Source organism: Manihot esculenta, chromosome 16 (genome assembly GCF_001659605.2).
Source record: "Manihot esculenta cultivar AM560-2 chromosome 16, M.esculenta_v8, whole genome shotgun sequence".
In the NCBI taxonomy this organism is placed as follows: Eukaryota; Viridiplantae; Streptophyta; class Magnoliopsida; order Malpighiales; family Euphorbiaceae; genus Manihot; species Manihot esculenta.
This window is the reverse complement of record NC_035176.2, coordinates 33,278,325-33,305,263: the sequence shown is the minus strand read 5'-3', so window position 1 is coordinate 33,305,263 and position 26,939 is coordinate 33,278,325. Positions and strand designations below refer to the sequence as shown.

Genomic DNA, 26,939 nt, shown 5'->3' with positions numbered 1-26,939 from the left:
GCACAACTCATGCAAAAACTCATGCATAACTCCCTTCTCCCTCCATAAAACTTGCTTAACACATCAGAAAACATAAGGATCAACACATACCTCTTGAAGAACAAAGGCTGGTGTGATCCCAAACTTGAAGATATGGAGATCCAAGCTCCAAAAGTCTCCAAGCTCCACCTCCTTGCTCCAAGCTCACAACTCTTGAATTCAAGGAGAAAACTCATGAAAACCTTGAAAGATTTGAAGAGAAACCATGAAATCAACCCAAGGAAAGCATGAACTCACCTTAGCCCAAAAGAGAGAGAAACCTCCTCTTTTTCCAGAGCAAGAAGCCCTTTATAGGTGGTCAACCGCCCCTCCTTCGGCAGCCTAACCTGCATGCGAAACCATGCAACGTTCGGCGGCCTAACTTGGAGTTCGGAAGCCAAACCTAAGGCACTTTCGGCGGCCGAACATTATCTTCGGCGGCCGAACCTGCATTTTGCCTCCTTAGTCTTTTCTCTTCAAAACTCATATCCTTTCTAACATAAAACCATTAAACCACTTAAAAACATCTTAAAAACCTTTGTTTTACCCTTAGGGAAGGCTCCGACAACCTCGAATTCCACCGGACGGTAAGAATTCCGATGTCTGAACGAGCCGGGTATTACAATCTACCCCCCTTACAAAAACATTCGTCCCCGAATGTTCTTGTTCTATCTCAAACATACATAACCATAGCATAACATTAACACATAAAAGAGACATAGGTCTACTTGGAGTAAAAACTCTCGGTCTCCCAAGCACAGTAAACACAACTGAGAACCATCAGAAATTCCCGATCCTTTACTGCTCAAACTGCGCTAAGCAGGTGAGATCTCCGGAGATCTCCCCCTCTCTAGGAGACACCTCCAGTACTACCACAACGTCTCTTACACAGCAACAGCTTTCGCTGCACACTCTGAGCCTTGCCCTTCTCTCTTCATCTGTACTAAACTAGCTGCTCCTCTTCTGACTTCTCACGACTAACTAATACTAACTTGAACTCGCTACAGGTAGTACCCGGATCTCAGATCTATCTAGGAAACACGACCAGCTCCTGCTAGCTGATCCAATAGATCGTCAATCCTGGATGGGAATACCTGTCCCTGGTAGTGACCTTGTCCAACTGCTTTCAGTCGCTACAAGGCGCAAGGATCCATCCTTCGTTTCCCATAACCATTCTGGAACACTCCAGGGTGAGGTACTAGGTCGGATAAAACCCTTATCTACCAAGTCTCACAACGGCTCTCTACTACGCTCTCAACTCTGCAGGTGCCATCCTGTAGGGAAGGAAAGAAATGGGTCTGAATCCAAACACCATTCCTACTCCGTACTCTATCTCCCTGACAGATGATAAACCTGACAGCTCGTCTGGGCAATCGTCGAAGAACTCTCTCCAACAGACACAGAGGCTGGTTCCCTAACCCAACGACTAAACTCTCTCACAGGAGCTAGCACCCTCTAACGACCTCTCCTGAGCAAACTCTGAGCCTGTAGGGCTGACATCAAACCTCTAGGCAATCTACTCTGTCCCTCCTAGGGACTACCTCTAATCCATCCTAAACTGTGAGCCTAACTACCTTGGCTCTACTGACCCGGTAGCACTACGAGTAGCTAGCCACTCCATCACTAGAATGACATCTAACAGTCCAATCTAGAACCAAAAGGTCAGCTGGAAGGCATCCACTCTCTACATGCCCCGCCTCTGATGGATCATACTCGGGTCGGCTAACCCAAAGAGGTAACTCTAACTCTAAGCCTAGAAGTCATCAAACCCATCCTATCTGGCTCTCACAGCAACAGGAGTAGAAAAACAATAGGGTTCACAAAAACATGCCCATCAAAACACTCTAGAGTGAGCATACCTGGCACCACTGTGTTTGATGCGACTGCCTCCTGTTGAGCCTGGGTGAAGATCCTAGCCGAAGCTGACGGACCTTCTCTATGGAAACCTGAGGGATAAGAGGCTGACCCCCTTCCTCTGCCTCGACTACTGGTCTAATCCCAGACCGGACTCTAACCTCTCCTGAACTTACTCTTCTTTTTCTTCTCTTCCTTTCCTGCTCTTACTTTTCTTACTCTTCTTGCTCTTCTCTTACTCTTCCTTTACTCTTACTCTTACTCTTCTCTTCTCTTAGGGGTTGCACTTAGAGATGAGAGATCACTCTCACTATACCTGGGGTTATAAAACCCGAGACCATAGCATCTCCTAGCAACTCTCTCAGTGCCCTCTCTGGCACACTAACCTCTAGCTACTATCTCTTCTCTGAACATCTATCTCTGCTAACCTCGCTCATCAACTGACATCCTCTCGGGTCCAGTCTACCTCTGACTGCATCAAAGACCTCCTAGGTCCTTTGATGTACCCTCTCGGCTGATGCTACACTATTGCACTCTTGGCAGAACAAGGGGAAAGTATCTATACCTTTCCTCTCAAGAGAAACTCCTGTCAATCTCATGGATCAACGAGTACCTCTCATTCTGCCTGCGGAAAAAAGAGCACACACACAGAAACCATAGTAGCACCTGGCCCATGCAGTTACACACGAGTCCACCTCAACCATGGCACCACATAAACATAACATCATATGGGCATATCATCATGATATGATCCATGTGATAACACATGAACCCCATACACATGCAAAGCATCTCATCTCATGGATGAACTGGTCACCAATAGCCCTCTACATATCCATATCATCATTATGTCTAACTATGCCAGGGGCACTATAGTCTCGCCTGAACTGCTCTTACTCTGTGCCAGTGGCGACTGAGCCACACCTGGTCTGCTCTATCTCATACATCTCATCTCATGCATACTGAGGGCTAGAGGATCTACCCATATACATCCACAACATATCATAAAATGCACATGCATATAAACATGGCATACACATCATCAAGACAGGACTCAACATCCTATCCTAGTGGACATGATCTTATCTTATTGTGCTTGCCCTCTACGACAACCTCTTTCCGATGTGAGATCTCTCTAATCCCTGAGCATCTTAGCTCAGCACACCGTACTCTAGAGGCCCTATGCTCTGATACCAATCTGTAACAGCCCGCTTACCGGACCATCACCGGCACTAGGATCCAGATCGGCTTAAGGCCGCCGGGACCCGTAGTAAGCCACCTGTAAACTCTGTGTACCTGATAAATCCCATACATGATCACACTTAAACTTAAAACTGTTACTTACTCTTCTCTATTATTTTCTTTTTTCTTTCTTTGCTTGACTATCTTTTCTTTTCTTGAAACTTTTCTCATCAACTAAGCCTGGACTATGCATGCTCTGTCTGTATGCACTCGAAGAGTGATACCTGCTATGGTACCATACAGTAACTACAGAGATAGAAATACTACCATGCACCAAGCCTAGCTCATCATACATTATCTCAAACATACAATGATCATGTGCAAAGGGATAAACATACACTAGGGTCAAGCACAATACTCTAATACTCTATATAACTTGCTTTTACATCATTTCTATACATTACATAAACTCTGTACTGTACATCATTATCATGTCCACTATTCTATACTAGTACATATGCGTTTACCCTTGCTTTTTCTTTCTCTTTCTCTTCTCTGAGGCCCTGAAAAATGGGGTTAGGGAGAGGGATGAGCTGCTAAAGCCCAGTGAGCGGAAACCATAAAAACATTTAAAACATGCTATCATATGATGCATCACTGCACAAACATTTCACATCTCGGATTGGACATGATCCCAAAACTCCCTCTGTCAGTGCCCGGCTCCCAAAGGAGCTCACACAGGTCTTTCACTCACTACTCATGGTGCCCGACCCTATAAGGGCTCTCACAGGACTCATCCAAGGTAAATGCCCGGCCCCAAAGGAGCTCACACAGGACATACAATAATGCCAGACTTATGGGCTATTGAGATCGCCTCGGTCCAATCCACATATACAAGTAATAATGCAATGCATCAACTTGATGAATACTAATGCAAAGCATCCTACATAAACATGGCATTCATGATGCATGAATCATGCTAAAACAGTTCTTAACTTTTAAAATAAAGTTCTGTTCCACTCACCTCTGCTCCTCTGGCAGAACTGTACTGACTCTGAAACCTCTAACACTGATGACCTCCTCGATCTCTCGGGTCCAATCCTGAAGCAAATGGACTCGAATGAGGTGTCAAACATACTCAGAATCACTCTTAAACAATCCCCTATAAACCCCTCTGAACCTCTGAAAACCATCACATAAAGCATGCAAAAGAAGGCTGGACAGGACACTTTCGGCGGCAGGTTCGGCGGCCGAATGTCCTGAACAGAGCTGAAACTCACATACTTTCGGCGGCCGAATCTCCTCTTTCGGCGGCCGAACCCTTTCGGGGGCATGGTTCGGGGGCCAAACCACACTCCAGAGACGAAAGTCTCCTTCCTTCGGCGGCACCTTCGGCGGCCGAATCCCCCTAACAGAGCCGAAAGTCTAATCCTTCGGGGGCAGGTAGGCAGCCGAAACCACCTCCTCATCACGTTCGGCGGCCGAACCCTCTTTCGGCGGCCGAAGCTGGGTTCTCCAGTTAGGCAGAACCTCGCTCACCTCATACTCAACTTCCCCCAAAACTCACTCAACATGCATAAACACTTCTACTAACACATAGGGGCTTAGAACAAGCTCAAAACCCCAAAAACAACTCAAACAACATACAAAGGCACAAAGGGTCCCTAAACCCTCACATGCACAACTCATGCAAAAACTCATGCATAACTCCCTTCTCCCTCCATAAAACTTGCTTAACACATCAGAAAACATAAGGATCAACACATACCTCTTGAAGAACAAAGGCTGGTGTGATCCCAAACTTGAAGATATGGAGATCCAAGCTCCAAAAGTCTCCAAGCTCCACCTCCTTGCTCCAAGCTCACAACTCTTGAATTCAAGGAGAAAACTCATGAAAACCTTGAAAGATTTGAAGAGAAACCATGAAATCAACCCAAGGAAAGCATGAACTCACCTTAGCTCAAAAGAGAGAGAAACCTCCTCTTTTTCCAGAGCAAGAAGCCCTTTATAGGTGGTCAACCGCCCCTCCTTCGGCAGCCTAACCTGCATGCGAAACCATGCAACGTTCGGCGGCCTAACTTGGAGTTCGGAAGCCAAACCTAAGGCACTTTCGGCGGCCGAACATTATCTTCGGCGGCCGAACCTGCATTTTGCCTCCTTAGTCTTTTCTCTTCAAAACTCATATCCTTTCTAACATAAAACCATTAAACCACTTAAAAACATCTTAAAAACCTTTGTTTTACCCTTAGGGAAGGCTCCGACAACCTCGAATTCCACCGGACGGTAAGAATTCCGATGTCTGAACGAGCCGGGTATTACAATCTACCCCCCTTACAAAAACATTCGTCCCCGAATGTTCTTGTTCTATCTCAAACATACATAACCATAGCATAACATTAACACATAAAAGAGACATAGGTCTACTTGGAGTAAAAACTCTCGGTCTCCCAAGCACAGTAAACACAACTGAGAACCATCAGAAATTCCCGATCCTTTACTGCTCAAACTGCGCTAAGCAGGTGAGATCTCCGGAGATCTCCCCCTCTCTAGGAGACACCTCCAGTACTACCACAACGTCTCTTACACAGCAACAGCTTTCGCTGCACACTCTGAGCCTTGCCCTTCTCTCTTCATCTGTACTAAACTAGCTGCTCCTCTTCTGACTTCTCACGACTAACTAATACTAACTTGAACTCGCTACAGGTAGTACCCGGATCTCAGATCTATCTAGGAAACACGACCAGCTCCTGCTAGCTGATCCAATAGATCGTCAATCCTGGATGGGAATACCTGTCCCTGGTAGTGACCTTGTCCAACTGCTTTCAGTCGCTACAAGGCGCAAGGATCCATCCTTCGTTTCCCATAACCATTCTGGAACACTCCAGGGTGAGGTACTAGGTCGGATAAAACCCTTATCTACCAAGTCTCACAACGGCTCTCTACTACGCTCTCAACTCTGCAGGTGCCATCCTGTAGGGAAGGAAAGAAATGGGTCTGAATCCAAACACCATTCCTACTCCGTACTCTATCTCCCTGACAGATGATAAACCTGACAGCTCGTCTGGGCAATCGTCGAAGAACTCTCTCCAACAGACACAGAGGCTGGTTCCCTAACCCAACGACTAAACTCTCTCACAGGAGCTAGCACCCTCTAACGACCTCTCCTGAGCAAACTCTGAGCCTGTAGGGCTGACATCAAACCTCTAGGCAATCTACTCTGTCCCTCCTAGGGACTACCTCTAATCCATCCTAAACTGTGAGCCTAACTACCTTGGCTCTACTGACCCGGTAGCACTACGAGTAGCTAGCCACTCCATCACTAGAATGACATCTAACAGTCCAATCTAGAACCAAAAGGTCAGCTGGAAGGCATCCACTCTCTACATGCCCCGCCTCTGATGGATCATACTCGGGTCGGCTAACCCAAAGAGGTAACTCTAACTCTAAGCCTAGAAGTCATCAAACCCATCCTATCTGGCTCTCACAGCAACAGGAGTAGAAAAACAATAGGGTTCACAAAAACATGCCCATCAAAACACTCTAGAGTGAGCATACCTGGCACCACTGTGTTTGATGCGACTGCCTCCTGTTGAGCCTGGGTGAAGATCCTAGCCGAAGCTGACGGACCTTCTCTATGGAAACCTGAGGGATAAGAGGCTGACCCCCTTCCTCTGCCTCGACTACTGGTCTAATCCCAGACCGGACTCTAACCTCTCCTGAACTTACTCTTCTTTTTCTTCTCTTCCTTTCCTGCTCTTACTTTTCTTACTCTTCTTGCTCTTCTCTTACTCTTCCTTTACTCTTACTCTTACTCTTCTCTTCTCTTAGGGGTTGCACTTAGAGATGAGAGATCACTCTCACTATACCTGGGGTTATAAAACCCGAGACCATAGCATCTCCTAGCAACTCTCTCAGTGCCCTCTCTGGCACACTAACCTCTAGCTACTATCTCTTCTCTGAACATCTATCTCTGCTAACCTCGCTCATCAACTGACATCCTCTCGGGTCCAGTCTACCTCTGACTGCATCAAAGACCTCCTAGGTCCTTTGATGTACCCTCTCGGCTGATGCTACACTATTGCACTCTTGGCAGAACAAGGGGAAAGTATCTATACCTTTCCTCTCAAGAGAAACTCCTGTCAATCTCATGGATCAACGAGTACCTCTCATTCTGCCTGCGGAAAAAAGAGCACACACACAGAAACCATAGTAGCACCTGGCCCATGCAGTTACACACGAGTCCACCTCAACCATGGCACCACATAAACATAACATCATATGGGCATATCATCATGATATGATCCATGTGATAACACATGAACCCCATACACATGCAAAGCATCTCATCTCATGGATGAACTGGTCACCAATAGCCCTCTACATATCCATATCATCATTATGTCTAACTATGCCAGGGGCACTATAGTCTCGCCTGAACTGCTCTTACTCTGTGCCAGTGGCGACTGAGCCACACCTGGTCTGCTCTATCTCATACATCTCATCTCATGCATACTGAGGGCTAGAGGATCTACCCATATACATCCACAACATATCATAAAATGCACATGCATATAAACATGGCATACACATCATCAAGACAGGACTCAACATCCTATCCTAGTGGACATGATCTTATCTTATTGTGCTTGCCCTCTACGACAACCTCTTTCCGATGTGAGATCTCTCTAATCCCTGAGCATCTTAGCTCAGCACACCGTACTCTAGAGGCCCTATGCTCTGATACCAATCTGTAACAGCCCGCTTACCGGACCATCACCGGCACTAGGATCCAGATCGGCTTAAGGCCGCCGGGACCCGTAGTAAGCCACCTGTAAACTCTGTGTACCTGATAAATCCCATACATGATCACACTTAAACTTAAAACTGTTACTTACTCTTCTCTATTATTTTCTTTTTTCTTTCTTTGCTTGACTATCTTTTCTTTTCTTGAAACTTTTCTCATCAACTAAGCCTGGACTATGCATGCTCTGTCTGTATGCACTCGAAGAGTGATACCTGCTATGGTACCATACAGTAACTACAGAGATAGAAATACTACCATGCACCAAGCCTAGCTCATCATACATTATCTCAAACATACAATGATCATGTGCAAAGGGATAAACATACACTAGGGTCAAGCACAATACTCTAATACTCTATATAACTTGCTTTTACATCATTTCTATACATTACATAAACTCTGTACTGTACATCATTATCATGTCCACTATTCTATACTAGTACATATGCGTTTACCCTTGCTTTTTCTTTCTCTTTCTCTTCTCTGAGGCCCTGAAAAATGGGGTTAGGGAGAGGGATGAGCTGCTAAAGCCCAGTGAGCGGAAACCATAAAAACATTTAAAACATGCTATCATATGATGCATCACTGCACAAACATTTCACATCTCGGATTGGACATGATCCCAAAACTCCCTCTGTCAGTGCCCGGCTCCCAAAGGAGCTCACACAGGTCTTTCACTCACTACTCATGGTGCCCGACCCTATAAGGGCTCTCACAGGACTCATCCAAGGTAAATGCCCGGCCCCAAAGGAGCTCACACAGGACATACAATAATGCCAGACTTATGGGCTATTGAGATCGCCTCGGTCCAATCCACATATACAAGTAATAATGCAATGCATCAACTTGATGAATACTAATGCAAAGCATCCTACATAAACATGGCATTCATGATGCATGAATCATGCTAAAACAGTTCTTAACTTTTAAAATAAAGTTCTGTTCCACTCACCTCTGCTCCTCTGGCAGAACTGTACTGACTCTGAAACCTCTAACACTGATGACCTCCTCGATCTCTCGGGTCCAATCCTGAAGCAAATGGACTCGAATGAGGTGTCAAACATACTCAGAATCACTCTTAAACAATCCCCTATAAACCCCTCTGAACCTCTGAAAACCATCACATAAAGCATGCAAAAGAAGGCTGGACATGACACTTTCGGCGGCAGGTTCGGCGGCCGAATGTCCTGAACAGAGCCGAAACTCACATACTTTCGGCGGCCGAATCTCCTCTTTCGGCGGCCGAACCCTTTCGGGGGCATGGTTCGGGGGCCAAACCACACTCCAGAGACGAAAGTCTCCTTCCTTCGGCGGCACCTTCGGCGGCCGAATCCCCCTAACAGAGCCGAAAGTCTAATCCTTCGGGGGCAGGTAGGCAGCCGAAACCACCTCCTCATCACGTTCGGCGGCCGAACCCTCTTTCGGCGGCCGAAGCTGGGTTCTCCAGTTAGGCAGAACCTCGCTCACCTCATACTCAACTTCCCCCAAAACTCACTCAACATGCATAAACACTTCTACTAACACATAGGGGCTTAGAACAAGCTCAAAACCCCAAAAACAACTCAAACAACATACAAAGGCACAAAGGGTCCCTAAACCCTCACATGCACAACTCATGCAAAAACTCATGCATAACTCCCTTCTCCCTCCATAAAACTTGCTTAACACATCAGAAAACATAAGGATCAACACATACCTCTTGAAGAACAAAGGCTGGTGTGATCCCAAACTTGAAGATATGGAGATCCAAGCTCCAAAAGTCTCCAAGCTCCACCTCCTTGCTCCAAGCTCACAACTCTTGAATTCAAGGAGAAAACTCATGAAAACCTTGAAAGATTTGAAGAGAAACCATGAAATCAACCCAAGGAAAGCATGAACTCACCTTAGCCCAAAAGAGAGAGAAACCTCCTCTTTTTCCAGAGCAAGAAGCCCTTTATAGGTGGTCAACCGCCCCTCCTTCGGCAGCCTAACCTGCATGCGAAACCATGCAACGTTCGGCGGCCTAACTTGGAGTTCGGAAGCCAAACCTAAGGCACTTTCGGCGGCCGAACATTATCTTCGGCGGCCGAACCTGCATTTTGCCTCCTTAGTCTTTTCTCTTCAAAACTCATATCCTTTCTAACATAAAACCATTAAACCACTTAAAAACATCTTAAAAACCTTTGTTTTACCCTTAGGGAAGGCTCCGACAACCTCGAATTCCACCGGACGGTAAGAATTCCGATGTCTGAACGAGCCGGGTATTACAAGAATGTTTGTATATATATAATAAAATTCATTAGTTTAAATTTAAATATGGAGTAGATCACATGTCAAAAATTTTATTGATATAAAATAAATAAATTAAATTAAATTTTTATAAAAATTTTAATTTAAAAAAGAGTAATTGGGAGTATATATTAGTAAATCTTTGGTAACTTTTGCGCCACATCTTTCATATTATGCAATTAAAATGTTTATAATAACACTTTGCATAGTTTTAATTTGATAATTATTATTTTTAAAAATTATTTAATGAATTAAATAATGAAATTATAGATTTTTCTTTTTATTTGATTAAATTTTAATTGAGATTTCAATTTGTACTCTAATAGTGCTTAAAGTAACTTTAACGCATTGATTTAAAAAAAAAAAAAAAAAAAGTAACTTTAACGCTATTAAAGAAAATTTGAAAAATGCCTAGATGATTGTGTATAATTAAATTATATGATATTTATCGCATGATTTTTTAACAATATATAATTATGCACATTTAAAATTTATTTCAAATTTATTAATGATAAAAATCGTTATTCATATTATAGAAGTTAAATAAAAAAATTATTGGAAATATTTTATACTTATCTAATTTTAATTGAAACATAAATTTAAAACTATTCTATTCTAGCATCTCTTAACTGATTAAACTCTCCAAATAATTTTTGTCATTAGGCTAGACGAGAAAAACGCAATAATCATGAACATGTGCAGTCTCAGCAGTCGAAATTGATGAGTCAGACAGTTGACTTCTAATTATATGCGTCGATTATGCTTAACATGGACAAATAATCATAATAATAATAATTATAAAGTAATAAATAAAAGCTGGCGAGATGCTGCAGGGCTCTTTGGTAGTTTCCTAGAAGCACAAGGGCACACTTTCTCTTTTTTCTTCCTCTTATTAGGATAGCCAGAACCCTCACTCTCAACTCACACGGAGATTCCGAAGACTACAGATTCACAAAACTAGATCAACATGTGCCCTACCAAGCAAAAACACCGGACTTCCGCCCCTGAATCTACCACCTCCAGGTCCAATTCCAGCGTCCCTACCACCATCACAACCTCCTCATCCACTGCTTGGATTTCCGAGGCAATCGACGGTGGATCCCTGCGCCGCGTTAACCTCGACGATGGAACCAACGGCTGGGCTTCGCCTCCAGGCGACCTTTTCTATTTGCGAGCTAAAAACTATTTTACTAAACGACAGAAATCCCCCTCCGGCGATTATTTACTCTCCCCTGCCGGCATGGACTGGCTCAAGTCCACCACTAAGCTCGATAACGTACTCGCTCGCCCTGACAACCGTGTGTCCATGGCTCTCAGGAAGGCTCATTCACAAGGAACTTCCTTGAAAAGTTTCATCTTCGCCGTTAACCTCCAAGTTCCCGGTAAGGACCATCACAGTGCTGTGTTTTACTTCGCAACAGAGGATCCTATCCCTCCCGGTTCGCTATTATATCGGTTCATCAACGGAGATGACTCTTTTAGGAACCAGCGGTTCAAGATCGTGAACCGGATCGTGAAAGGACCGTGGATCGTGAAGAAAGCTGTGGGAAATTATAGTGCGTGTTTATTAGGTAAAGCCTTAACCTGTAATTATCATAGAGGAGCCAATTATTTGGAGATTGATGTGGATATAGCGAGCTCGAAGATCGCCACTGCTATTTTGCACCTTGCATTGGGATACGTGACAAGCGTTACTATTGATATGGGGTTTGTGGTGGAGGCGCAAGCGGAGGATGAGTTGCCTGAGAAACTAATCGGTGCTATTAGGGTTTGCCAAATGGAGATGTCATCAGCGACTGTAGTTGAGACGCCAAACGCGGCGGCGGCGCGTGGGATAGGTTTTGCGAAGGTTAAACATCACGAGTCCGGCGAAGACGACGATGATGAACAATAATGGGAACACGTGTTGTTGTTTTGTTAATGATTTTAATTTTAGTTTATGTTGTTAACCTGCTCTGGGAGTTGGAAATTGGAAGCCCTTTTTTACGGGGATTGATGGATGTAGATAATAAATTGGTGACAAATAACGATTCGGATTTTAACTCCATTTTTTGTTTGCTTTTATGTTTCAATGAAAAGAAACTTTCTTCGTGATTGGGCTCTTTGAAATGCGTGCTAGTTTTGTTGGTTTCTACGCTGCGACCCATGGCAACATACGGAGGAGAATATGGCGGAAAGAGTACGGAGTTGCTTTTCTGGCTAGCCGAAAGCTGGGAAACTTATAATACTTGCCCAATTTTTTTAAAAGTAGACTCTCTAATTCTTTATATATATTGAAAGTACTGATTGAAATCAAAATAAATTTGATTCATTATTTTTAATCTAAGTTCCTTTTGATGAATATTGAAAAGGTTGAGTTTGATGGTTTAAATTTATTTGATTTCTTAGTTTTCTTTGAAGTTTAAAATATTTTGACTTAGTAGCTTAGTTATTTTAATACGATTAAGACGAAATGAAAACAGAAACAATCATCAAACTCAAAGTTTGTTCGGCACACACTGCAACTTTGCTATGGTGGCTATTCTTCTTTTGTAACGTTCTGTGGTATTCTTTCTTCTTATTGTGGGGAGTATGTGCAGATTTTGGAATGTGAAATCTGATGGTGACGATGTAGGTGAAATATCGTTATTCACCAACTTCCAGTACTGCCATTTATATAGTCAGTTAAGTGCTATACTTGGGTGAATTGACAAATTTCTCTACCCTCTTATAATTGCAGTTAAAATGAGTTATCATTTGGATTGGTCTCTTGACGTCTACAATGTAAAGGCCCCAAATTCTCCGCAAGAAACAATCTTACGTTGGTAGTAGATGTGGTTTTCAAATGTTGGTGTCGTTGGAGCTATTTGATTTTCTCGGATTATATATGTAGATAGCAATGCATGTGTAATCTCAATAAGCATGGCCACCAATTTTTTTTTTACTATGTACAAGTGAATCATGATGACTAATTTCTCTTTCTTTAAAGGTGAACGTGGTGTTTTGAATTGAATAATGGCAAGGGCACTGAAAGTTATTGATAAATTCAAGAATCGAACATCAGTTGCTTTAAGGCAGCACAGTCACCTCGCTTTTTGATTCTGACTATAATGACCAACCACTTGTTAGGCCTTTTACCACGGCTGCGGCTGCTCTACTAAAATACTACTACTAATACAAAATTTTCCCTTCTGTTTTCTTTTGCTTAATTTTTCTCTTTTATTTTTTTTAAAAAAATTATATATACAATTTTCATCTTTATGCCTCCGTAACCTTGACGGATAAGAAAGTCCTACTTTAACTGTTAATGTAATGCCTGAAAATCAGTAGTTTATAGTATTATTTTGTGATCATTATCTTATTCGCAAATGTGCGCTTTTTCTAGTAGTCCAACACACAAATCACAAAGCTGAGTTGGATTGAAGAAAAGATAAACATTATGCTGAAACCAAGTGCTCTCATTAGTCCAACGGAAGGAAGAACTTTTGGGATCCTTAGAAAGAAGCTAGTGGCCTACACTGCCAATTACCATTTGCTAATTGCCATTAGAGTCTATCTAGCATTAAAATTCAAAGAAAAAAAAATACTTCTGAAATTAATTATCCTTTTAAATGCTATTAAAAAAGCAGATTAGAAATTTTTATTTTATTATTTTCATATTTTTTTATTAAATTATGTCTAAAATAATTCTCAGTATTTTTAAAATTTATTACTTAATTTTTTTTAACAGCAGTTATAAATTGCAAAGCTATAAAGTAGTCAATTTCTTTATTTTCGGAGTTCAACATGGGGTGGCCGTTGACAATTAATGCTATGGCCTATGGCCCAGCTAGCAATCTTTGACCATCCAATACTTGAATGGACACATGGAGATGCAGTCTCCTCGCCCTTTCAATATTATCACAATTGAAAACAAGAGAGGCACACCCACAGGCCACAATGCATTCACTGAACCCTAACAAGTGGAAAGAAGGGTTTTTTTTTTTTTTTTTTTTTTTTTCCCAATTGTTTGACTTTTTAGCTTGTATTTGTGGTCATTGGGTTTGTAAACTTTTACCCAACTTGAATGAAATACTTCTCATCTTCGACCAAAAAAGAAAGTTAAGTAAAAGTGGGGGACAGTAAGCATGATTTGCAATCTCTTAAAATTGAGATATCTCTCTATAGACTGGCTAATGCTCTTCTTAATTGGTATGAAAATTGGAAATGTCGAACCCCAATTGATTATTTTACTATATAAAATATTTAGAAAATGGGGTGGATATATATGTTCGATTAAAGTATTTATGTATGGAAAGAGCTTTGATGAGTTCTATTTTGATATTAAATTATTAATTTTGATTTTGTTCTTATATTGATGTTGTTTTAATTTGATATAATTCTATTTTAATTTACATTTAAAATAATAATTTAACATTTCAATATTTTTATCGATGTCAAGATTCTACATAATTCATTTCATATGATGAAAATTTATTAATTAATTTTATTATTTAAAAATTTTAATCTAGAATATAAATGTAAAAAGTTATTAAGAGGATTAACTTTTTGGATCCAACAGGCAATTTCAGGTCGTGGAGATAGTCAACAAACATGGACCCTGTTCCTTGCCACTCAGCTTGGAGAAATCAAGACCCAATCAACAAATTCTTCTCCAAGCCCAATTTAGAGCTGGGTTCTTCAATACCTTGGAAGTGTTTGATAAATATGAGGAAGGGATTCCATTGCCTCTATCCTCAGGACATTATATCTCTCTAATTTTCCAATTTCCAGTTATTGAACAATAATTTAATTATACATAGCATTAATTTATAGTTAATTCTAAGCTCTCAACGCTCTTGGTGATACTCTTTTGCCATAACTTTATTTAGCTTCTACATGACCCTCTATATATTGGCTAATTCCTTTTTCTTTTTAATAAATCAAAATATTTAATGGGTATTCACCATTATGAGATTTTTATTTTTATTTTGATTTTCTTCTTATTATTCTCTTAGCTACAACCACCAGGGGCAAATCCAATTCTTCCCTTGGCAAGATCATGGACAACCTCATAGCTCTTTTGCTGGGTACTTCCCAATATAGTAAGATCGGTATCATCACCGGTCGATGCAAAAGCAAGGCACACCTGCTCTGGACCCTTTATTGCTACCATAATCCCCATATTATTTACCTCGATCTCAACCCCACCTCTCAAGAAAATGCTAATCTTGGGCACCAAAACCTCGTCATAATTGCTAAAATCATAGCATGTATCCAAAATGGACACCCCATCTGTCAAGGGATAATCTTTCATAAATTCTTGAAACGTGGAGCTCAGTTCAGAGTAAACTGTGGGCTGCAGCCGAGTAATGACCGTACCTGAGTCGATGATAGTATCGGCTTTGCTAAAAACTGAAGCATTCGCGGATAATTTGTGGCCACCGACGCTTATTCCAGTGACATCGATGCCGTAAAAAGGTGTTGAAAGTAATTTTGATGATAACGGAGTGAATTTGACAGACTTCGGGAGTTTGCCACCAAAACTAAGGTGGCCGGTTGAGCTTAAGGACGGTAAACAGTAAGAAAAGAGCTTTTTGTATTTTCTAGCTGTTTGAAACGCTAAAGATAACCTTTTACGTCCGAGTCCAAGCAAACCAGCTGATTTGCCAAAGAGGCCCTTATTTTCTTGGCCGCAGCCGAACAAGAAATTGTTGAACACATCCGATGAAATAGTCAGCTTGTCGATGGCAAAAAATCCAACGGAATAGGAGCCATCACCGTATTGCACTCCATAGAGACAAGTCGAGGAAGAGCAACCCTTTGCGCCTCCTGCATGAAACTTCTCTAAGTTATCATTCAACTCTAAATACTAATAAGACTCTGAAGATAATCCAAAATTGTGCAAACCATCACCTGAGGCGCGAATTAATTGGCAAGAAGCTGAAGAACATGAAACATTTTTATAGGAGGAGGACTTCCTTGGATCAAACTTTGGTTGAGCTTGCCGGTAGCAAGACCTTACGCATGGCTCACATTGGGTCCAAGTAATGTCGCTGCCAGTGTCAAAAACAAGTGTCAAATTCTTTGCAGGGGTTCCAAGAGCCACCATAACAACGTAATTGCCGGTGCCAATGTTGATTCCTGAGTGGATTGGTACCGTCGTCTGCTTCTCCTTAAAAGCACTAGACCATTGTTCTTGGTATCTGGAATACTTAGCATGGATTGAATGAACTCGAGCTTGGTCTTTAATGAGCATTTCTTGAATATTGTAAGAGCCAGATTTTTCTAGCTTCTTGTTCTTATCATCATGGAAGCGTGCAAAGCATGGACCTAGCTTATGCACTAATTCTAAGGATGAGTCTATGTTATGATGAACTGAGACATGAATAAATGAAGTTTGTAAGAGAAAAAACTAATTAAATTTTAAAAATACAGGAATATAACAGAATAAAAGATTCAAGATTAACACATTTAACCTTGAGAAGATTGGTCGCAAACATCTGGTGGTAGAAAAGAAGAGACTTTAGCATTGTGGGTATCAAAAGATTTTTGCAAAGAGCAGCAAGGAAACATAATCATAAGAAGAAAAGCATAAGTTATGAGAGAGATGGAAGAGAAGTGAGTGGTGGGCATGGTGATCTTTCTTTTAGTTTTTACTGTCATCTTTGATACCCTGGCTACCTCATTTATATAAGCTGTGGAGGAGCAATGTATAAATATTTTAATATTAATTATATATGAATTTGTGCAAAGAGTCTTCTATCTCTATTATGTGATATTAGACTACTTTTTTTCTTCTTTTTTTTAAATTAATTTCCACTTAGCTCCATTGGGGTAACCATTAATAGCGTGATGACTACTTTAGCTTCTCCAATTTCTAACTTTAATTTAGGCTAATTTTAACATAATTATTTATTAAAATTACCGTTAAAATCCAAAATAATTTTTTTTTAATAAAAAGTAGTATTTAGAAAACTAATTAAATGACTTTTTAATGTTCAATATTTAAAATATTTTTTTCTATAAAACACTTTTTAAAACAAAGATTTAAACCCTCTAATGCTTCCCAAAGAAAAGAAATAGCATTAGCTCTGGATCATACCCTATAATTATCTATAGTTTACAAACAAAATATTAAAATTGAATATGGTTTCATCAGAAATCAAATTATTAACAAAATAAATATATTATGAAAACTTAGAGTTTTTTAATAGTAAATAATTAAAAAGGAAATAGTTTTTAGTGGAAATAGAGCTGCTGCAGTAAGGGGGTCAACCACTATAGCTGCATATGATTACTCCATGAAAGAGCAAGAGCACATATACAAGTAAGCTTAGTGGAGGTTATGTTTCAACCAACCCAACTCTTCACAAACAAGTGTGGGAATGAAAATCTCACTTTGGCAAAATTACAAAATTAAATTAATTATTTTGAGTTATGATAAAAAGGTTATTTGTGATTCTAATAAAAAAATGTAAATTGGAAATTGAGATATCTCTATTGTCTATGGCTAATGCTCTTTTTAATTGGGATAAAAATTGGAAATATCAACCCCAATTGATTTTTAATGATATAAATTAATCCCAAAATCCTATACATGCTGAATTTTCATATTTTTAGACATGCTTACAATCATAAATTTACTATTATTTTTCTTCACCTTTGCTTTAAATTTAATTATATTTTCATGCATGTTCATTTCTTTGTATTTATGTTTTCTTATTATTTTTGAAATATAATATTAATTATAACTTAAGTTGAGGTGTTATATGTAGCACTGTAAATTTTCTCCTTGAAATGATATAATCACGATCGAATAGAAGAAGAAAAAGTTAAAGAAAATTAAATTATTTAATTTCTTTACTCAAGCTATTAAAGTCTTGATTACCCATAATTTTTAGTAGCTAAAGCCTAAATTAGCATTCCCCAGGAGCAAACCCGACCTTCCCTCCATTCACATCATACACCACCTCAAAATTCTGTTGTTGCGTGTTCCCAAAAATCGCTACATCCCTGGCGTCGCTGTTCCCAGCAAACGCTAAACACACTTGCGCTTGCCCATTTGCAACAAAGATTCCTGCTTGATCGATTTCTACGTCAGCTCCATTAAACGAAAACACAATCTTCGGCACACTAACTGTTTCGTACTTGCTAAAATCATAGCAAGTGTCCAGTATTGACAGTGGCTTAGCCTTTGGATACTTGGACATTGCTTTCTCGAATGCTGAACGGAGAGCAGAGTAAGCAGCCGGCTGCAGCCGTGTGATTACAGTGCCAGAGTCTATGATTGTTCCTGCTCTAGAAAACACCGTTATGGAGATTGGAAGCTTCTGGCCGCCTACGATAATTCCAATGAGTTCGAGGCCATAAAAGTTTGCATTAGAAGATAGAGGGATGAATTTAGCAGATTTTGATTGTGAGGCACCGAAACTCAGAAAGCCGGTTTTGCCATAAGCTGGGAGACAGTAGGAAAAAAGCTTATTGTATTTTGAAGCGGTTTGTGTGACGATGGACAACTTAGCTCGGCCAAGACCAATCAGGCCGCCAACTTTCCCGAACAGTCCTTCATTTCTCTGGCCACAACCGAAGTAGAAATTGTCAAAAACGTCGGTAGATCCAACGCTTAGCCTTTCTTTGGCCAAGAATCCAACAGAGAATGATCCGTCACCGTATTGGAGGCCGTACACACACGTTGAGGAGACACAATCAGGACGCATACCTGTAGCGGAAGTGACATAAGGGCAAATTTCTGAAGTGCAAGAAATGTTGAAATAGGAAGTGGATTTAGTAGGGTCATAGGCATCGACGCCAGGCTTGCATTTTGCCCAAGTGAGGTCACTTCCAGTGTCGAAGATGAGTGGGAGATTCTTTCTAGGAGTGCCAAGTCCCACGGTGACAAAGTAATTGCCTGTGCCAAGGGAGAGACCTTTATTGGCTGGAAGTCTAGTACCATCCGTCTGCTTGACATAGCTGCCTCCGGAGGTTATGGAGAGCTTTGAGTGAATTGAATCCACTCTGGATTGATCTTCAGCAAGGATTTTCTCGAGATCGGGAGCATTTGCATTGCCTTGATTCAGCTGGGAGCATGGCCCGTGCCTGTGAACCACCTTCAAGACTGCCGTGTTTTCTGCAACTCAACAGTGATAGCTAGATTATTAATTTGAGTAGTTGAAGACTTGGACTGTCGTTTTTATAAATTAATAAAGTTGTTGGAAAGTTGGCAAGAAAGAAAGAAACCCATTTTCAGGACAAACTGATCAAAATTTGTGTGGAAATTCTTAATGAAAAAAATGTTTAATTACCTTTGGTAGAGTTCTTGCAGGAAGTTGATTGAAGCAAATCGCTAACTTGAATGGTATGGAAAAGTTGAAGATGTTGGCTTTCTGCTATTTTTCTTGCTTCAAAAGCAAAAGAACCCTTTTCTAAAGAGAAGAAAAGGCATAAATAAAGAATTAGAGAAGAATACATGAAGCAACTGTGGAAGATGGAAGCAAAAGTAGCCATGGCCAATCTTCCTAGTTGCTACGAAACTCTAGCCTCTAGCATGCCAATTTATAAGCTAATGGGGAATGCTTGTCTAATTAAGCTGATGCAGCTCTATGTGAAGATTTTCCAGTAATTAGTACTTGCCGTTCATACATGGTCACTCCGAGAAATTAATACACGGGAAAATGATAGGTACTAGGAAATTTCCTTTGCATGCCAGTACGCTTTTAAGGATAATATTTATCATTATCCCTTCTAGATGGGAAATTCAAATTTTTAAAATTGAATTAAACCATATTTTCTCCTAAAAAAAATGGTAAACTGTATTTTTATAAAGCCAAGTATAATGTGAAGCGAAAATTTTTAAAATTGATTGGATGGATGCATGGGCGAGAATAAGATGTTTGGAAATTTCTTGTTCCTAAACAAAAGCCGTGATCGGTTGCGGGAAAGAATCCATGTGGGACAGGTCAACACAGTCAAACCCAGTGAAATTTTCCACGCTTCTTTAGGTGCCCGTGAACGCAGTGTGCGCATGTTTCGGTGTTGTAATGGACGACTGACTTTGCAAATTCTAACCTCAGACTCAGTTATTCCACAACGCAAACATTTTATGCGTATTAATGCTTCATGGAAAATTGGAAGCCATACGACTTAAGAGTCTATTATAAGAACAATAATGTAATAACATGTAAATTCGTTATTGTATTTTTGGCTTTAGTTATATTGCCTCAACTATATGTCGAAACCGATAAGCCACCCGAGAAAAATTTTGCATCAGTTCAGAATGCCATTAACTTATACTAAAAAATTTAAAAATAAATAACCACCTTCGAAGTCACAGAGATTACAAATATAACTTTCAAAAAATTTTATGGTTGATGATTAAATTCATCGATTCATAAATTCAGAATCAAAACAAACCAAATGGCACAATAACGAATTACCTCCACCCTTAAATCACAGGAACAAGCTAATGATTGTTCATGGCCGATGTGTTGCCATTAGCATTGAGATGATTGTGTATTTTAATATTAATATTAATTTTTAACTAAAAGTCGAAAAAATAAATATACTAGAAAATTTATTTTTTTTAGTATGAAATATTATAGTAAAATTATTTTTATATTATTAATAATTGTACTTTAATTCAAAATTAATTAAAAAAATTCAATAATATTATATATTTATATTGATTAGGCTTGTGTGCTTGCTGATTTTGTAGACTTTAGTGGATCGATGTGTTTGCCATTAGCATAGTTGACGATTGTTATCATTTTCCATTAGCAAAATTTTCTATCACTTTATTTGCTATCATTTTCATTTTCATTTTCCATTAACAAATATAACTTTTCTTTCTTTTTTATAGAGTAACAAAAAAGAAGAAGAAAAAGACAGAGTGTGTTATTAAAGAGGAAAACATTCAAATAATTAAATTTACAATTCTACTAAAATAAAATAGAGAACACTGTTAAAAATCGGTAGACACAAGCTATTATTCACAAATTGCAAACTTCCCTTTCTCCTAATACAGAGCATTATATGCATGACTTGATCCCTAACTTTTAGGTTTACAAATCATTCTTTCTTTATTCATTAATCAATAATATTTCAAATGCACCCCATCTCCCATGCCTCCCTAATGTTTTTTTTTTTATTAAAAAAAAGATAAATTTATCATTTAAAAATACAAATTTTATTGTATCTTGAGTATATAAAAGATGGAATTTAAATAAGAATTTTCCTTATTTTACTTTTTTTTTTTAAAAAAAAAAGGCATGAGAGTATTTAAGTTCGACCATCTAGTTTAAATGTAATTCTAGATTAATCAACTGCAACCTCCTGCAGCAAATCCAACTTTCCCAGCAGCACCATCATAGACAACCTCTAGAGACCTTTGCTGCACATTACCTAAAATGGCCACATCCGATGCATCACTATTTCCGGCGAAGGCCAAGCACACCTGTGATATCTTATTCACATATAGAATTCCAGTTGCATCAATATCCACCTCAATACCACCATTAAAGAACAAGCCAATCTTTGGTATGGTGACTGTTTTATAGTTGGTAAAATCATAGCAAGTATCAAGTATTGATAATGCAGGAGCTGTTGGATACTTGGTCATCAATTGTCTAAAAGCTGATCTCAAAGCAGAGTATGCTGCAGGTGGCAACCTAGTGATAACAGTTCCTGAATCGATGATTGCGCCTGCAGTTGAAAATACTGATTGCGAAATAGACAATTTGCTGCCTCCGACGCTGATTCCGGTAAAGTCAAGACCGTAAAAGGAGGGTCCGGCTGATATTGTGGATAACGGTGTGAATTTAACAGATTTAGAGGAATATCCACCGAAAGTCAGGAAACCAGTTGAGCTAGAGGAGGATGGAAGACAATAAGAAAAGAGTTTGTTATATTTTTGGGAGGTTTGCGAGACCAATGACAAGGGGTCACGGCCTAAACCAAGTAGGCCGGCAGAGCCTCCAAAGAGACCTTGGTTATTTTGGCCACAGCCGAAATAGAAGTTCTCAAAAACATCAGTTGGGGTTAAAGTGAGCCTCTCTTTCCCAAAAAACCCAACAGAAAACGAAGAGTCTCCATATTGGATGCCATACACACATGTTGAGGAAGCACAGTTAAGAGTGTTGCCTGCATCATGTATACAAGTTTACGAAGAGGAATACAAGAATTCTCAAGTAAAAGGATAAAGAGGAGATGTATGGATACCTGTGGCAGAAGCAAGTGAATCGCAGAGCGAGGAGCCGCATGAAATATTGGTGTATGATGTTGATTGAGAGGGATCAAAAATTGGGTCTTTTTGCTTATAGCAAGACCTGGCACATGGCTGACATTGCGTCCAAGTGAGGTCGCTTCCAGTATCAAAAATGAGGGAAAGGTCCTTTTTAGGGGTCCCAAGTCCCACGGTGACGATATAATTGCCTGAGCCAATGCTGCTGCCGTCATGGGCTGGAAGGGTAGCTGCATCTGTGAGCTTTACATCGTTGGTGCCAGACAACTTTGAGTGAATAGATTTGACTCGGGATTCATCTTGCAAGAGGATCTTCGTGTGAGATGGTGCTTTTCCAGCTTTCCCTTGATTTAGTTGCGAGCATGGACCATGCCTGTGGACTACTTTCAATGATACCTTGTTCTCCACTGCTGAAATCAGATGAAATACTAACATTATTAACCACTTATTTATGATATAGATATATAAATAATATTTTAGTATTAAAACATCGTACTGTACCCAATGATATTTTACTGTGCATTTAAGGACAAAACATTTCTTTCTTCTCAATTAATAAAATTCTCTTATTTTAAATAAATATATATATAAAAAAAAAAAAACAATCAAATTCTTATAATACAAACAACGGATTAAGGTGCAACTTGGTTTCCTTACATTTTCAAAATATCTTTCTTTGCTTAATTTTTCTAGTGGTTTCTGCTGAAAATTCATTTCTAAAATTTTCACAAAAAACAAAGCACATAAATATATCCAGACATGGTTTGGATTATTAAAACAGGTTTCAAATTGGTCCACTCAATTCAATCAGAGTTATTTTAAGCGGAAATAGATTAAATTTTAATTTGTGATGGACAGCAAGAGCGGAGCACTTGCAAGCCTGAAAGTAGTTTATATCTATATTGCATAAACACATAAGTTAAAAAGAAGCGGTTGTTGGATCTTTGTCGTACTCAATTGCCCATTTCTTAAGCTTTCATCATTATAATTTCCTTGCATGTATAAATTTAATTTTTTTAAATTAAATATAATTAAATTATTTTATCTTGAATAAAAGAATTAATAAATTAAAATTTTGAGAAATTCACGATTCTAAACAGGAATTAACTTAAAACTCCCAATAATCTATATAAGTAAATTCATGATCAATTTTTTTAAAAAAATTTACATTGTTAAAAGGACAATTATAATTAAAAAAGGATACAGCAAAATCAAACAAAATATTTATAATGTTATAGAGCAGAATTTAATTATATATAGAAATGAATGAATAGACTTACATTAGATAAATTCTCCCCTTTTTAAATATATTTTTCATAATGAAACATTTTCTTTAACCCTACATTCACTTGGGATTATGATATTTTCCACGATTTACTTGAATTATTATTATTATTATTATTCAGTTTGAAATTAGACTACAGGTTGTACTCACCTAAAATTCAGCGATTTGCTCTACAGATTCTAAGGATAAAAGAATTTCGTTTTCTTTATATTCATTTATTTTTTTAATAAATATTTTATAAAATCAAATATACTACTAATAATATTATTAGGCTGTAATTATTGAAAATAAAGATAGTGACATAAATAAATACTTAAAAAATAACAAGGGGATTATTTTTATATTAATCTCGTGATCTCACAGCAAAAATATAAGGCCTGTCCCCTTCATGTCTCTTTTATTTTATTATTATTTTTTTAATCCTAAAAATGATCACGAGTAATCCCTTAATTATTTATTTTGGAAATAATTAAAGAAAATTTTAATTTTATATAATCAATATTAAAGCTAAAATATCAATCATATATTCTCATTTTTTAATGATTCTTTTATTTTAAAATAAATTAAAATTATAGGTAATTCATTTAAATTGTATCTAACAAAAATGAATTATATAGTCTGTGATGATATCTCTTCAAAGAATATATGCTCTTTTCTAAATGGAGGGCCCTCTCACAACCCAACTTCCATTTATCAAAACTTTCTTAGATAGAGATTTTTCCTTTTCCAATAACTTCACTAGCTAGCTGCATAGTCTTCTCCACTAACTTGGATGAAGATATATTTTTCTTTTTTCTCTTTTTCATTTCTTGGAGTATGCTATAAAATTCTAGAAAAAAGAAAAATACTTAAACAAATTTAATCCAGCTAGTGATTTAGAGCAACAGAGATGGAATTTAAAAAAGTAGAGAGTTATAACCTTTAATAGCATAAGGTTTGCAAGAATCAGATGGGAGCAGAGAGCTGAGTTGAAGAGTATGAGAATGGTCCGCAAGTTTCCTTCCTTGGAACAAGGCGTAGCTGGTGGTGAATGAGAAGAAGAGGCATAAAGCAAGAAACAGAGGAAAGCTAAGCCTAAAGGAGAGTGGAGAAACGAAATAGAGAGTGGCCATTGGACCAATTATTTTGTGTGCAATGAGTAGACACTTTCTTCCCTGTATTTATAAGCTTTTGGAGATTCAATCCTTACACGTCACCCACTATAACAAAACCCTCTCTCTTTCATTGAGCTATTGATAATATATTTCTATGGCATTTCCATTTTCCTAAATTAAATAATATATAATTATAGGATTAAAATAAGAATTTGGTATTGTTGGATGATAATCAGTAATGAATATATTAGATGATAAATGAATGACGTAATTCTGTCTTGATTAGCATATGTACATTCAAATGATAAGTGATATATAATTGAATTTTAATTTTGGATCTTATAATTCTATAATGTAATTTTCTTTATTTATTAAATTTATGCGATTCAAAAAAGAGAAGGGTCCACAGTGAAGCAAATTGCAACAACTGAATTGAGTAAAAGCATTAGCAACTTCACTTTATCATTCTTGAAAGAGATTGAAAGCAATGAGTTAATTAAAGGGTTATCTTCAATTTAATCTAGAATTAATGATTAGATTCCCAAGTTAAGAGCGGAGTTAAAAAGGATGAAACTTCCATTATTGATTAATTGCACTTTTTTCTATGATAAAACCCCTAATTACAAAGTCTAAAGAGATAATACATGAAGTAATTGATAAAAAAGAAATTGATTTGAAAGCACATATAATCCCTAGATCAAAACTAGTGAAGGATGTAGCCCCAAAAATCTTAACCATCCGAGTTAATTATGGCTCCACAAATCTAATGATATTAATGAAGATGGTGGAATACACTCTTTGACAATTTAATTACATCTTTCGAACTAAACTTTGTAAGTTATCACCCATTCCTCTTTTATCGGAATAAAGGATAACACGTGTGAAAATTAAATATGTGAGCCTTTTAATATGCATTCAAAATGAAATCACAATAGAAAAACATATCAAAGAAACTCTCTCAAATAATCATAAATTTATTAGAAAAAATAAAAAATAATAAAACCAAAAGAAAATCGTATGAAGACGGAGAGGGGGACCCACTCTTTGAGTGATAGGAACAAGGAAGTTCCTCCTGTCTAGGGATGTCAGGCGGGCGGGTTTTTACGGGTACCCGATCCGCCCAAACCCTATTAGAACGGATTTGAGTTTTTATAAAACGGATTTGGACGGATTCGGATTTAAAAAATTTTACCCGTTTCGGATTCGGATAGGGTTCGGAATTAGGTAATCGGATACCCGTTAACCGAACCCGATTACCTATATTAACAAACTAACCCTAATTTCCTTTTTCATTAACAAACTAACCCGATTACCTCTCTCCGTCGGCGCCTCTCTCCCTTGCGTCCCTTTCCTCTCTTTGTCAACGCCTCTCGCGTTCCTTTCCTGTCGCGCCTCTCTCCCTCCCGTCCCTTTCCTCTCTTCGTCGACGCCTCTCACGTCCCTTTCCTCTCTTCGTCAACGCCTCTTCCCCACTTCACTGACGACTGCCGGCAGCCCAGTCGGCACCGGCTACGTCTCCTTTCTCTCCCCGATAAATCTTCTCATTCCATAGTGCGATATCTCCTTCTCTCTCTCCCGTCAGCGACATCTCCCACTTCCCAGTCAAGGCCTCTCTCCCCCACTTCACTGACGAGTGCCGGCAGTCGGCACCGGCGACGTCTCCTTTCTCTCCCCAGTCGACGATAAATCTTCTCTCTCCCCGGTCAGCGATATCTCTTCTCTCTCTCCAGCGGCGGCATCTCCGACTGTAAGTGGGAGACAACTCTTCCCTCTCCTTCTACTGCTATTTCTTGTCATTGAACATTTCTCCTTCTACTCCTTCTAATGCTGAATTTGCTGTTTCTTGTCATTGAACATTTTTCTTTTTCTTTCTACTATTAGGTAGTTTATTTGGTAATTTTTTGTTATTGAATTGATTATATTTGATTAATGTAATACTGTTGATTTTTAGAATTTATGAACAATTAATGGTTATAAATCATTATTTGCTGGGTTGCTGCTGAGTTGTTGGTTCTTTTTATTGAACATTTGCTAGTTTATTTGCTGGGTTGTGCAAATGTTAAGAAGTTTATTTGCTAGTTTATTGAATTTAAAAATCGTGTTCGGGTATTGTGCGGGTATGCTGGTTCTTGTCATTGAACATTTGCTAGTTTATTTGCTGGATTGTGCAAATGTTAAGAAGTTTATTTGCTAGTTTATTGAATTTAAAAAATCGAGTTCGAGTATTGTGCGGTTATT

General features: G+C 38.8%; 4 protein-coding genes across 5 annotated transcripts; 1 reads left to right on the top strand and 3 right to left on the bottom strand.

Annotated features, from left to right (window-relative positions):
• Nucleotides 1-10,979: 10,979 nt before the first annotated feature.
• Nucleotides 10,980-12,220, top strand: LOC110603054 (protein ENHANCED DISEASE RESISTANCE 2-like). Its single transcript, XM_021740707.2, has one exon. The coding sequence runs from the start codon at nucleotides 11,094-11,096 to the stop codon at nucleotides 12,018-12,020; it is 927 nt and encodes a 308-aa protein (XP_021596399.1). The 5' UTR covers nucleotides 10,980-11,093; the 3' UTR covers nucleotides 12,021-12,220.
• Nucleotides 12,221-14,568: 2,348 nt separating this feature from the next.
• On the bottom strand, nucleotides 14,569-16,787 carry LOC110603439 (aspartyl protease family protein At5g10770). The gene is made up of 3 exons (XM_021741170.2): nucleotides 16,564-16,787; nucleotides 16,001-16,462; nucleotides 14,569-15,916 (listed from the first exon to the last, which is right to left on the bottom strand). Exons 1-3 carry the CDS (start codon nucleotides 16,748-16,750, stop codon nucleotides 15,099-15,101), a joined length of 1,467 nt encoding a protein of 488 aa, XP_021596862.2. The 5' UTR covers nucleotides 16,751-16,787; the 3' UTR covers nucleotides 14,569-15,098.
• A 1,119-nt stretch (nucleotides 16,788-17,906) lies between these two features.
• On the bottom strand, nucleotides 17,907-19,679 carry LOC110602899 (aspartyl protease family protein At5g10770). Its single transcript, XM_021740491.2, has 2 exons — nucleotides 19,390-19,679; nucleotides 17,907-19,214 (listed from the first exon to the last, which is right to left on the bottom strand). Exons 1-2 carry the CDS (start codon nucleotides 19,589-19,591, stop codon nucleotides 18,004-18,006), a joined length of 1,413 nt encoding a protein of 470 aa, XP_021596183.1. The 5' UTR covers nucleotides 19,592-19,679; the 3' UTR covers nucleotides 17,907-18,003.
• A 1,278-nt stretch (nucleotides 19,680-20,957) lies between these two features.
• LOC110603937 (aspartyl protease family protein At5g10770) lies at nucleotides 20,958-24,767 on the bottom strand. Of its 2 annotated transcripts, none has more exons than XM_021741943.2 (3): nucleotides 24,527-24,767; nucleotides 22,301-22,732; nucleotides 20,958-22,222 (listed from the first exon to the last, which is right to left on the bottom strand). In XM_021741943.2, the coding sequence occupies exons 1-3, from the start codon at nucleotides 24,717-24,719 to the stop codon at nucleotides 21,402-21,404; spliced, it is 1,446 nt and encodes a 481-aa protein (XP_021597635.1). In that variant the 5' UTR covers nucleotides 24,720-24,767; the 3' UTR covers nucleotides 20,958-21,401. The 2 variants fall into 2 exon arrangements, with proteins under 2 accessions (XP_021597635.1, XP_021597636.1); XM_021741944.2 differs by having other exon boundaries at nucleotides 22,301-22,729; nucleotides 24,527-24,751.
• Between the last annotated feature and the right edge of the window lie 2,172 nt (nucleotides 24,768-26,939).

What these genes read in the sequence shown, in the direction of transcription:
- LOC110603937 (XM_021741943.2), bottom strand. Translation starts at nt 24,719, where the DNA reads ATGGCCACTCTCTATTTCGTTTCTCCACTCTCCTTTAGGCTTAGCTTT. An exon ending in CAAACCTTATGCTATTAAAG is followed by an intron (nt 22,733 to 24,526) that starts GTTATAACTCTC and finishes ATCTGATTTCAG; the next exon opens with CAGTGGAGAACAAGGTATCA. An exon ending in TTCACTTGCTTCTGCCACAG is followed by an intron (nt 22,223 to 22,300) that starts GTATCCATACAT and finishes TACATGATGCAG; the next exon opens with GCAACACTCTTAACTGTGCT.
- LOC110602899 (XM_021740491.2), bottom strand. Translation starts at nt 19,591, where the DNA reads ATGGCTACTTTTGCTTCCATCTTCCACAGTTGCTTCATGTATTCTTCT. An exon ending in CTGCAAGAACTCTACCAAAG is followed by an intron (nt 19,215 to 19,389) that starts GTAATTAAACAT and finishes GTTGAGTTGCAG; the next exon opens with AAAACACGGCAGTCTTGAAG.
- LOC110603439 (XM_021741170.2), bottom strand. Translation starts at nt 16,750, where the DNA reads ATGACAGTAAAAACTAAAAGAAAGATCACCATGCCCACCACTCACTTC. An exon ending in TTGCGACCAATCTTCTCAAG is followed by an intron (nt 16,463 to 16,563) that starts GTTAAATGTGTT and finishes TTCATGTCTCAG; the next exon opens with TTCATCATAACATAGACTCA. An exon ending in CCAATTAATTCGCGCCTCAG is followed by an intron (nt 15,917 to 16,000) that starts GTGATGGTTTGC and finishes AGTTTCATGCAG; the next exon opens with GAGGCGCAAAGGGTTGCTCT.
- LOC110603054 (XM_021740707.2), top strand. Translation starts at nt 11,094, where the DNA reads ATGTGCCCTACCAAGCAAAAACACCGGACTTCCGCCCCTGAATCTACC.